Below are 13,085 nucleotides of genomic sequence, written 5' to 3' on the forward strand. Positions count from 1 at the left end.
CGTTTTGTCCCTATGAAGGTCTCTTCTCCTAAGTTCAAGCCTCGGTTCATCGGTCCTTATAGGATCTCGGAGATTCTTAACCCCGTATCTTTTCGTTTGGATCTCCCAGCATCGCTTGCTATTCATAATGTGTTCCATCGGTCGTTGTTGCGGAGGTATGAGGTGCCCGTTGTTCCTTCGGTCGAGCCTCCTGCTCCGGTGCTGGTGGAGGGAGAATTGGAGTATGTTGTTGAAAAGATCTTGGATTCTCGTGTTTCCAGACGCAAACTCCAGTATTTGGTTAAGTGGAAGGGTTATGGTCAGGAGGATAATTCCTGGGTGGTCGCCTCCGATGTTCATGCGACTGATTTGGTCCGCGCCTTCCATAGAGCTCACCCTGATCGCCCTGGGGGTTCTCGTGAGGGTTCGGTGACCCCTCCTCAAGGGGGGGGTACTGTTGTGGATTCTGTTTGTGGGCTCCCTCTGGTGGTTACTGCTGGTACTGGGTGACTTTGGTGGGTTGCGGCCTTTGGTTTCCACCTGTCCATCAGAGGCTGGGTGTTTCCTATTTTACCTGGCCTTTCTGTCATTTCCCTTGCCGGCTATCAATGTGTTCAGATGTGCTCTGTTTGGTTCCTGCCTACCTGCTCCCAGATCTTTCAGGATAAGCTAAGTGCTGATTTTCAGTTGTTTGGTTTTTGGTCCAGCTTGCTTAGAATGTCTCTATGCTAGCTGGTTGCTCTAGTGGACTGAGGTTCTCCCCATGTGCCATGAGTTGGCACATGGGTTCTTGTAATCTCAGGATGGTATTTTTGATTAGGGTTTTTTGCTGACCGCTCAGTCCCCTTTTGTATCATTCTGCTTTCTAGTTTTCAGCGGGCCTCTATTTGCTAAAGCTATATACATCATCTCTATGTGTGTGCCTTCCTCTCATTTCACCGTCAATACATGTGGGGGGCAACTATACCTTTGGGGTTAATTCCTCTGGAGGCAAGTGAGGTCTTTGTTTTCTCTGCAGTACTAGTTAGCTCTTAGGCTGGTGCGTGGTGTCTAGAACCAACGTAGGCACGCTCCCTGGCTATCTCTAGTTGCGTTTGGTCAGGCGTAGGGCAGCGGTCAGCCCAGTTTCCATCACCCTAGAGCTCGTCCGATATTTGTTATACTTCGCTTGTCCTGTGCTATCCCTCGCCATTGGGGATTCATGACAGGTCCCCACACCATATTTTTTTAATTAATTAGATAAATAATTGAAAAAAAAAACTTGGGGTCCCCCCATTTTTGACAACCAGCCTTGCTAAAGCATACAGCTGGAGGCTGGTATTTTCAGGCTGGTAAGGGTCCATGTATATTGGACCCCCACAGCCTAAAAATAGCAGCCCGCAGATGCCCAGAATAGGCACATCTATTAGATGTGACAAATTGTGGCGCTTTGCTGGCTCTTTCCTCTTGCCATGTAGTGGTGGCAAGTGGGGATCATATTTGTGGGGTTGATGTCACCTTTGTATTGTCCAGTGACATCAGGCCCCAAGGTTAATAATGGAGAGGCATCTATAAGACACCTATCCATTACTAATCCTATAGTTATATGGTAAATGTAAGGCTGCTGCAATATAGCGCAACCTCCACCAGGGGATGCTGGTGAGGGAAGAGAGGTTGCACACACAGCGTAACACCACTGAGCAGCAGCACAAGTGCCACCTGGTGGCGAAAGAGTGGTCAGAAGAGCAGAGTCAGAAAGTCAGGACAAGATGTACCAGAGGTCACAGCAATGCACGTGGTCAAATACAAGCCAGAAGTCAGAGGCAGACAGGAGCAGATATAACTGAGATGAGATACAGTAAAACAGGTAAGAAGACAAGCCAGGTCACATACCAAAAGGTCCAAGAACAGGGAGCAAACACTAAGACAAGCGGGGTGGCAGGAAAGGGAAGTCACAGAACAGAGTAAACGGACAGAGGACAAAACACAGTATCAAGGAGTCAGCTGCTCTAGCCTGGGGGCATGAACTATCACTGACATTGGTCTGCAGGCCACAACACACAGAAATAACCACACAGAACCCAAAACGAGGCAGAAAAGGTTAACCCCGCATGACCAGACAGGGGAGAGAATAACAAAAAACAAACCCCGGCCTGGATCATGACAGTAAATAAAGTCACGGCCAGAATAAAGTCCTTTAATTGAAAAAATAACACAAACTCCATTAATAATCTCAATTAAACCATACTTACGACCCTCACCTAATTCCACCGAAGCCCTCGATATCCTGTACTAAAACTAAAATAAAGAAACAACAATATACCATACCTGTCTGTCGTTCTGTCCCACAATCCATGTTTGGGGGATAATTAGTTTTCAATCTGGATGGTGCCAAGATGCAGGGCCGCGCTTAGTAACCCGATGTTTACCCTGGTTACCAGCGTAAACGTAAAAAAAACAAACAGTACATACTTACATTCCGGTGTCTGTCCTCCGGCGTCTCAGCTTCTCTGCACTGTGAGCGCCTGCCGGCCGGAAAGCGAGCACAGCGGTGACGTCACCGCTCTGCTTTCCGGCTATGGTGCTTACACAGTGCAGAGAAGCTGAGACGCCGGGGGACAGACACCGGAATGTAAGTATGTACTGTTTGTTTTTTTTACGTTTACGCTGGTAACCAGGGTAAACATCGGGTTACTAAGCGCGGCCCTGCGCTTAGTAACCCGATGTTTACCCTGGTTACCCGGGGACTTCGGCATCGCTCCAGCGCCGTGATTGCAAAGTGTGACCGCAGTCTACGACGCTGGAGCGATAATCATACGACGCTGCGACGGCACGGATCGTGCCGTCGTAGCGATGAAAATGGCACTGTGTGACGGTACCCTAACTTTCTGCCTAACCCCCAGTTTTACCAGATTGTGAGGAGTGGCCTAATACATAGAACCCTTAGCTCCCCCTAGAGGCCAGACTGTGAAGTGTATTGGTGACTGTGATACCTGGTCAGAAGAACTCCTTCAGTGCCATCAGACGTACCATAGCCCCCCTTAGCGGCGGAGCATCAGAACTGCAACGACCAGGACTCTGGGGCGCTGCATATACAGTAGGGGAAAAAAGTATTTAGTCAGCCACCAATTGTGCAAGTTCTCCCACTTAAAAAGATGAGAGAGGCCTGTAATTGACATCATAGGTAGACCACACCCATGAGAGTCAAAATGAGAAAACAAGTCCAGAAAATCAACTTGTCCGATTTGACAAGATTTATTTTGCAAATTATGGTGGAAAATAAATATTTGGTCATTACTCATTAACAAAAGTTCATCTCAATATTTTGTTATACATCTTTTGTTGGCAATAAGAGAGGTCAAACGTTTTCTGTAAGTCTTCACAAGAAGCCCCTTGAAGAAGAAATTACAGGTCTGTGAGCGTCAGAAATCTTGCATGTTTTTAGGTGTCCAAATACTTATTTTCCACCATAATTTGCGAAATAAACTTTGCCAAATCAGACAAGGAGATTTTCTGGATTTGTTTTATCATTTTGACTCTCATAGTTGTGGTCTACCTATGATGTCAATTACATGCCTCTATTATTTTTTTCAGTGGTAGAACTTGCACAATTGGTGGCTGACTAAATGCTTTCCTTACTTTTTTTACCCGCTGTATATATACAGTATATATCCAGTGTGTATATATATATATATATATATATATATATATATATATATATATATATATATATACAGCTCTGGCAAAAATTAAGAGACAACCACATCGAAACCCTATCATGGGCAGCCCAATCCCCGGATCTGAACCACATTGAAAACCTCTGGAATGTAATCAAGAGGATGATGGATAGTCACAAGCCATCAAAGGAGAACTGCTTACATTTTTTCGCAGGAAGCAGTGTGAAAGACTGGTGGAATGAATGCCAAGACGCATGAAAGCTGTGATTAAAAATCATGGTTATTCCACAAAATATTGATTTCTAAACTCTTCCTGAGTTAAAACATTAGTATTGTTTCTAAATGATTATGAACTTGTTTTCTTTGCATCATTTGTGGTCTGAAAGCACTGGCTTTTTTTTTTGTTTTGACCATTTCTCCTTTTTACTCAAAAATATACCTATAAAGAGAAAAATCAGACAAACTAAAAATTTTGCAGTGGTCTCTTAATTTTTGCCAGAGCTGTATATATAGGGTGGGCCATTTATATACTGTAGATAGACCTGGGTAAGCCATGTATATGGATACACCTAAAGAAAATGGGAATGGTTGGTGATATTAACTTCCTGTTTGTGGCATATTAGTATATGGGAGGGGGAAAACTTTTCAAGACGGGTGGTGACCATGGTGGCCATTTTGTAGTCAGCCATTTTGGATCCAATTTGATTTTTTTTCCAGTGGGAAGAGGGTCATGTGATACACCAAACTTATTGAGAATTTCACAAGAAAAACAATGGTGTGCTTGGTTTTAAGGTAACTTTATTCTTTCATGAGTTGTTTACAAGTTTCTCTTTGTTTACAGCCATTGACATGTGCAGAGGTTAACACGTGAGGAGCGGATAGAAATTGTGTTGATGTCTGGTGAACGCAGTACCCGGGTCATTGCAGCAGATTTCAATGCAAGACACCCTACCCTAATTAAGAAAACTGACACCATTCCCATTTTATTTAGGTTTATCCATATAAATTGCCCCCCAAAAAAAGTTTGCCTCCTCAATGAACATGTGAGGGTCCTGTTCCAATTTTTGCTTTGCTCATTCTGCAAATTCAGCGCCCCGATCTGGCATCAGTTGAACATTCCTTCGGTGGATATTAGCTACTCACAAATGGCACCCTTACAAAATACAGCTGCTGCAGCATCTCAACGAGAATGACTCAGATCGCCACGCTGAATTTGCAGAATGGGCAGAATGAGCGACACATGAAATACCTGCTTTTTAAAGGACCTAGACATATGGTTCTACAGGAAGTAGTTTTTTTTTCTCTGGGGTACTCAACTTTATTAGCATGCAGAAAGAGACTCAAGTTAACCCCCAAAAACGCATGAAAAACCCACCAAAAAATGCACAAAAACATGCGTTTTTGCCGCAGCTTCTTTCCTGCCACAAAAATCAGGTTTTGCTGCAGAAAAAAAAATGCCAGTGTGAACTTACCCTTAAAAGATCATTTGTCGGCTTACAATTGTAGAATTATAGAGTTAATGAGTTACAACTATTTTGAAAATAACAATACACTTTGATAAAGATTAATGCCCAGATGTATGTAATCTACATAGCTTAGGTATATTAATTCTATCCCTCCTAATATCTTCTTTGGTATTTTGGAAAAATGGACCACTTCTTTAATGTATAATTTTTGTCATGTATACCGATTTTTTGAAAAATAAAGTATATTGATAGTATATATTGTGTGTGTAATCATCTTCTGTAGGTTCTTCCATACCTAGAGTAGACTGATGTCTTCTTTTCACTGTCTGCATACTCTCGAGAAATGTACAGAAATTTCCTGTTGCTAAAAAGCAAATCTATTTTCAGTATATAAAAACAGCATGAGGGGAGTGGAATGGCAAAGGAATACACGTGACTGGCTCAGAGTATATATTGCACCTCTTACTTCGCACCAGGCAGCACCCACCCCATTCAGCAAGCATGGAAACAGAAAATGTGCAAGCACAGAAACCAGCAAAGACCAAATTACCCAGCTGCATTGCAACTAATAGACATTAACATCTAGTGCAAGCAAATGCTCGGTATAATTTGGAGAGTTAATTTGATGTAAAATGTGCTTACTCATGCGCAACAATGAAGGACAACTGGAGGGGAGATTAATCTTATATCTGTTCTAAAAAGAAATATGATATTCTCAGATCTTGAAACTTGGTCAACTGCTGTCCAAACTGTCCAAACCTCATGCACATTAAGTGTCTAACATTTAGGCTACGTTCCCAAGATGAGAAGTTGGTGAGTTTTTATATGTCAGTTTTAGAAAAAAAATGCAAGTACCCTTTTTTACTTAATAGATACAAAAATGGTGCATAAAATCTGCAACATCAAAAACTCACCAAAAGTTAATTGTGTGAATGTAGCCTAAATCTTAAATGGATCTCTGGAAATGGAGTCTTGGTGTACAGCAAAATAGTTTCCAATAGAAAAAAAAATTAAATTATGAAATTTAGAAAAAAATGGAGAAGATGCAGCAGACTGTTTCTCTAAATGACCCCTATTAGTGTGCCAAACCCTTCAAGGCACTGCCAATCTGTCTCTTGCTGAAGGCCTACAGTATGAAGCAGATGGCTACAACTGTGACGGCACCATTTCTCCAAATGTTGACCTTTTCTCTTCCTTAAAAAAAAAAAATTGTACCTCTCAGCTGTTGATTATATGTTCCATTCTTTAAACATTAAACAATTATAAAGCCATTCACTGAAAATTCTCACACCACTATAACTGTAGGCCACTTAAAGGGGAGTTTGTAAGTAAGCAAAATTGCAAAGTGTTTAAACAAGCCAATTTACTTCAGGTTAAAAATCCTCCCCATTCTCAAGAACAAAGGCATTTTTATTTCTATAATGTACAGTTCATTGCCTAATTAACCGACCACCCTGCAATCCCAGGCTGTCTAGTAACCTATATATGGTGCACACGGCGCAAGCGGACTATATGCCCATTCAAGTGGACCAGATTGCGTGATCAGACTTGCCTTAGTGCGCCTGTGCTCCTCCCATGCTAGCACAGCCTGGGAGGGAGCACAGTTCGTACAAAAAGAGCAAACAAGATCTAATATCAGATTAGATATTAGAAAAAAACTTTTTGACAATGACAGTGATCAATGAGTGGAACAGGCTGCCACGAGAGATGGCGAGTTCTCCTTCAAATGGAAGTCTTCAAACAGAGACAGGACAGACATCTGTCTGAGATGGTTGAGTGAATCCTGCATTGAGCAGGGGGTTGGACATGATGACCCTGGAAGTCTCTTACAACTCTTACATTTTATGATTCTAAGTTGCTGCTCCACGCTGCCAATCTTCAGGAGCGTACTGCCCCTGACCAAACATAGGACCAGTAGCGGTGTGCTCCTGAAGATACAACTTGAAAAGACTTTAACTTGCTACATTCTATTTGGACCTATTGTTAGTAAATGTTGACTTACAAAAATATATCTTTTCTTTTTCCTCCAAGTAGAAAAAATGATCTACTGTGTATCAAAGAACACAATCTGCTAAGTGGATGTAAAAACATAATATATACCAAAACCACCTAATTCACCAGAACACTCTAGAGCAAAGCCATCTGTTGACATGGAAGCAATGTGCACACATGCCCAGTATACAGTGTACCACCAGTATATCTTCAGAGCACGGGAGGAGAAATGTAATGAATGTCACACACGCTGTACAACAAATAAATTGTTAATGCACCATTATTGTAATAGAAATTCTGCATCAAAATATTGAGACAGCATCAAAACCGACTCTCGCGCACCTGCTGCAAAAATCAATATCTGCTGGTTATTTGGTAACACAAATAACTAAGATCTGCATGTTAATGTGATGCAATAATAAATCAAAAGAATACCGACCTATTCGAACAATAGGAAGTGGATCTTTACACCATTTTACAGTTTTTCTTACAGTTTTACATTATATGTGATTAGATTAGATTACTGATACTAAATATGAACCATGTTCAATGCTCAAAACTTGCTCATTGACTTGAAAATGTAATAGATATGAAACGTCTACGGAGAAACAATTCAATACTCCCACCAAAGCCTAGAAATACTGTATGGTGTTAGCAAAGCCAGAAATTAATATATATGGCATTATCAGAACCAGAAAAGCTGCATCCAATCTACGTACCATGTAAAAGCAATCATTGCAACACTTGTTAAATTCATTTAAATCCATTATTGTGCTTCACCATTATTGTTAGCATGCCACATTTACCTGCTCTGGTCCCAGTTAGCAGCAAATAATACCAGTATCTTCCTGCCAAAGTGGTCAAGATTAGAGAGTACTCCTGGGAATCCATCCTTGAGCCCTTGCTTTATACCTGGATCAGTGGCCTTGAAGTTCTTGAACATATCCAGGTTTTGTTGTCTGTACTCAAAGTATTGGGCCAACAAGCGGAAAGCTTCGAAATGGTTAAATTTCCTTGCCCTCAAGAACCTCAAGATGAAGGCATCATCTGTCCTGAGGAAACCAATATCTGGTCGAGTAATAACCATGTCTCTTACCTCCTGGATATCCTGATGCAGGGTATCTGGGTTCTCATTCAGCTCTAATCGAGCCTTCTCCAGAGTCTCAGGAGACAGGCCAGCCTGTAAGTGAGTCATATTGACTGGGCAAGCACAGTTCTCCTTATGTTCCTGAGGCCCTGACTGCAAGTTGTGCCCAGCAAAAAAAATGCACCACACAGCTTTGTATGAATAATTCAAACACAAGAAAAAATAGTATAAAGATCTCCTTTACAGCTCTGTAAAATCACTGAATCCTTCCTTTTTTCCCCAGCATTAAGAATGAAGCAATTGCAAATGTAAGCCCTTGTTGCTTTAGCTTCCAGGCTCAAGGATAACAATTGAACAGATGAGTAGAGCGCCCCCAGGCGGCACTAACATTCAAAAGCATTGAGTATCCTCAGCATTTTGCCCATGATTTGTAAGTGTGTTTATCCCAAGCCAATATCATCTCCTCCTCCTTATGAAATCTCTGTGGATCTGTGCATGCAGATATCCAATGTGCTCTGTTATCTTAGTGACCATGTACCATAAACCCTGACAGACACCCAGCAGGGGGGTTTTCTTAGCCGTGGTTGTTCAATGGTTACATAAATCCCATCCTCTACAAATAGATAGCTGTACACATCTCATGGTATGAAGAATGCGGCAACCTGCAGTACCTGACACAAGCCTTCTCCAGCAGAACATCAAGGAGGAGGCTGGAGGCTCCTGGACATGTGGCTCACTGCAGCTGATCTGGATGACAGTCCCTTCCCATGCAATAAGGTTCTGGATAAGGGATGGTCCAGTAGCTCCACTTCCTCCTTATTTGTCACCCCACCTTGGGTCATATGCTCCTGCTCCTCAGAAACCAGCTCCCATCACCAGTGACCAGCCTGCCTCCATAGCTTCTGCTCCTGGGCTGCAGCTGCTGTGGGCTGGATGGAAATGAGATGAGAGGTTGCCCGTCTGTTTTGTGCATTCAATCACTTGTGGTCCTGCTGCTGCTGGAGGCTGGCTGACGTCAGCCTTGGCCCAGCCAGTACTATGCAGCTAGGAGCAGGATGCAGCATCCTCCCTGCTCTTATCTCCCCCCAACATGCCACTCACAATTCTTTGTTAGAGATCTCTATTGAATCCTGCACCTGCTGTCTTTTTCTTTGTGGTCCCACTCACTGAACAGCCCCTCCTTGCGCTGTTTCAAGCCCACCATAAGGTTACAGCATGTGTGAAGAGCACGACTTGCAAGATGCCCCTGGTTTCAGACTCTAGATTATATGTTACTAACTTTATAAACATCCATGTGTTATGTGTAAATATTTACTTCTCCATCATATACATTGTATCTCGGAGAAATACACACAGTCAAGCCCAAAATATACAAACTCATTTTAGCTGTTCGCGATGCTTTCTCTTTCACTGATCTGAAGAAATCTTGCAGCATATCTCAATTTATAATTGCACACATTTGTAGGTTATGAAGATTGATGGTGAAATTGCATTAACTGCAAAGGTACAATCTCTTCATACCTCGTTATCGCAGCATTTTTTATGCTTGTATAAAAAATGGGAATTTCATTGCAATTTTACAAGATTATTATTATTACTTACAAACTTTTTTTTTTAGAAACCCTATAGGAAAAAACACCATAAATAGCTTATGCTACATTTTGATAAAACAATGGACACAACAACTGAACCAAATATAAGCAACAATAGCTCATAGATGCATTTTTTATTTTTCCAATAACTTCCAGCTAACATGTAACCAAAGATTTTTTTTTGTTATTAACAGAAAGCGACAAAAAAAAAAACTGGAAAAAATGGAACAAATAAAGCATTGATTTTCTAAAAAATGTCTGTAAAAGCGAAAACCACATATGTACGGTAATTTGTATTAGCAACAGAGGCATTGCATCTCCATTACAGAGGTTGTCCACTGGTGATAGTCTAGGTTCACATGACCGTATAAAAAAAAATCTGATTTTTTTTTGCGCATGTATAGATTTGAATGGCCATTGGCCAAGACTCATCCGATTACCAGAAGAAACTAGTGCATACTATGATTTTTTCCACACAAATAGTCAGTGAAAAATAGCACTCGGACTGAAAATATGGTCGTCTGAAAGAGCCTTAAAGGGACTCTGTCACCTGAATTTGGAGGGAACAATTTTCAGCCATAGAGGCGGGGTTTTCGGGTGTTTGATTCACCCTTTCCTTACCCGCTGGCTGCATGCTGGCTGCAATATTGGATTGAAGTTCATTCTCTGTCCTCCATAGTACACGCCTGCGTAAGGCAAGATTGCCTTGTGCAGGCATGTACTACAGAGGACAGAGAATGAGCTTCAATCCAATATTGCAGCCAGCATGCAGCTAGCAGGTAAGGAAAGGGTGAATCAAACACCCGAAAACCCCGCCCCTATGGCTGAAAATTGTTCCCTCCAAATTCAGGTGACAGAGTCCCTTTAAGGACAGGTACACACAAGAATATAAAAGATGGGTCACAGTTTTCTACAGAAAATTGGGATGATTGTTTCTCCCTTGTCATCCCTGTGTAGTCTGTATACAATCTGTTTTTTACAGCAGCAGCTATTAATTATTTACAGGACCATTTACAGTTTCCCATGTTACAAAATTGCAATGTATCCATAAACATCGGGTGCTATACTGTGGATCCGTATGGCATCCAATTTATTTTGTGCAGCCATAGACTTCAATACGTGTCTCATCTGATTTATGGAAGAAACTAGAGCATGTTGTGATATTTTTCACACACAGATTCTGTCAGAGAGAAAAATAAATTTGCCCTGCCTCATTGAATAGCAATATGTCATGGCACAGTTGAAGGATATTCCGGGGTTAGGGGCTCCTTCTCTGTCCTAAAACTAGGGCCATCCTAGTTATCCCTGTTGCCCCAATTACTTCTAAATCAGCAATTATCTGTCCCCTCTCCCACCCAGGGCAGTGGGGATATGTAGTGTATAAGAATACACAAACTAGACGAACAAGGGAAGACGTAAAGGGATAAATGAAAATACCAATCATACAAATATACACTCATAAACAACAGAACAACAGAGTAGAACACCGGGAAGTAAAGGAAGGAAAAAACCAAATATGGGAGGATAAGGATATGCACAACACTCCAAACACCGCATCAAACAACCAACACCTCCAACTCATGAACAAAGTAGCATGAAAATATGAATAAGAATGAATCCCTGATTGCCAGAGGAGAGTAAATATAGCAGAGGAAAGTGGCCAACACAGAACAGCTGAGCACATCAAAGCAGGAAAGCTCCAGAAGCTCTCAACTGAACAGATTAACCAATGTGCTGCTAACAGAAACCTGCACTGTTTAATAAGATGGTGAAGTGCTTCTAATGGAGTAACTGAAATCAGACACTGCAGTCTTCTGGCCTCTCTCTGTCGCTGTAAACTATGGTCTGAGTGCTATGTATGAAAAAATGCACTGCACTGTTTTTCAATGAGGTAGGGCAGATGAATGATTAACCAAAAATATGGTCATGTGAAGGAGCACTTATTCTAATACTCTAATAATCGTATAAGTCATTATTACAGGTTCAGTGGGAGTCCAATAGCTGATCTACAGTGATGATCGAATAGTGAAATATTCGGATACGGGAAAATAGGCACAAATAATTTCTAATATCTGTGCGCATGCCCAGGAATACCAGCCCCGCAATGTGAATAAATCAGAAGAAACTGCGGGGCGGGATGTCTGGCAGGGCGGCCGCACAGGCGCAGTCAGCTAGACTGCAAATGAGGACAGAGGACGGGCAGCGCTCACTGCGCATGCCCAAGGCATGAGAAAAGAGCGCAGGCACCGGCTCATTTGAAAACAGCACTGAGGAGGCGGTGCCCGGAGTGACGGCTGTGCTGCATCTGATTAGCAAGGAAAGACCCGCCTCTGGGAACATTTAACGGTATGAGGGGGCACATTTTATAAGTGATTATTTCAGCGTGTGCAGGCATCATAACTAAAAGAGCCACCTTGTCAGAATGCAGCATTTGTGCTGCACAAGATGGCTGTTTTAGTTACAAACGCATCAGGGGGGTGACAGGTTCCCTTTAAATGTATTTTATTTCAATTTTATGTGGTATACCAACACACAAAGTAGCAAGTGTTTCTGATGTGTAAAGAAAATTATTAGTGATGAGCAAGTGTGCTCATCAGTGCTCGTTATTCGTTCCAGCATCATTGTAGTCAAGATGTTCGTTATTCGGTGATCATTTTTTAATGCTCGCACGCAAGCTCGATTCCCTGCCCCTCCTGTTTGGCACGTGTTAGACAGCCAATAAACGTGCGGGGATTGCCTGCCAGTCACTATAATACTGCAGCCATATAGGTTGTGGTATTACTGTAATTGGCTGGCCACATAGCATCATTAGGTCTATATGATGATGGTGATTGTGTGCGCAGAGGCCGAGGCTGTGGGTAAGATGAAACTGTGCCTGCTGCGGGAGCACAACAAACATACCCATCATGTCGACCTAGCTTCCTGGGGCATGGAACACCACTCTTGAAGCCAGACCAGTGTGAAAAGTGTGTTGGATGGATATCAGATAATGCTTCCAGTCATTTTGCCAGCACCACCATCTTCCGCAAGGTCCAGTCTCAGTAGCTGTGATTCTGGACCACATAATCCTCACCCTGATTCTCCTTCCTCCCACCATGCCGAGTGCCTGGAAACAAGTGATCCCACACATGGAGCTGTTCACATTTCCATTTAGAGATTCTGGCCTCTCGCCCTGATCTGCTTCGAGCAGGACATGAGAAGATTGCATATAGGGATGTCCAAATATTTGAGCAGCCACACTCACAAGAAGACGACGGTGGTAAAATGCAATTACTGTCTCAAGAGGTGGATGACGATGAGACACAATTGTCAA

At 42.2% G+C, this 13,085-nt stretch overlaps 1 protein-coding gene across 1 annotated transcript in view; it reads right to left on the minus strand.

Annotated features, from left to right (window-relative positions):
* The window catches only part of LOC143807649 (clavesin-2), a 134,036-nt gene extending 124,828 nt beyond the window's left edge, over positions 1-9,208 (minus strand). Inside the window, exon 1 of the mRNA XM_077289450.1 lies at positions 7,900-9,208. Coding sequence (XP_077145565.1) covers positions 7,900-8,288 — 389 coding nt within the window. The 5' untranslated portion in view covers positions 8,289-9,208. The remainder of the gene's footprint in view (positions 1-7,899) is intronic.
* Positions 9,209-13,085: the final 3,877 nt, after the last annotated feature.

This window comes from Ranitomeya variabilis, chromosome 2 (genome assembly GCF_051348905.1).
Source record: "Ranitomeya variabilis isolate aRanVar5 chromosome 2, aRanVar5.hap1, whole genome shotgun sequence".
Lineage (NCBI taxonomy): Eukaryota > Metazoa > Chordata > Amphibia > Anura > Dendrobatidae > Ranitomeya > Ranitomeya variabilis.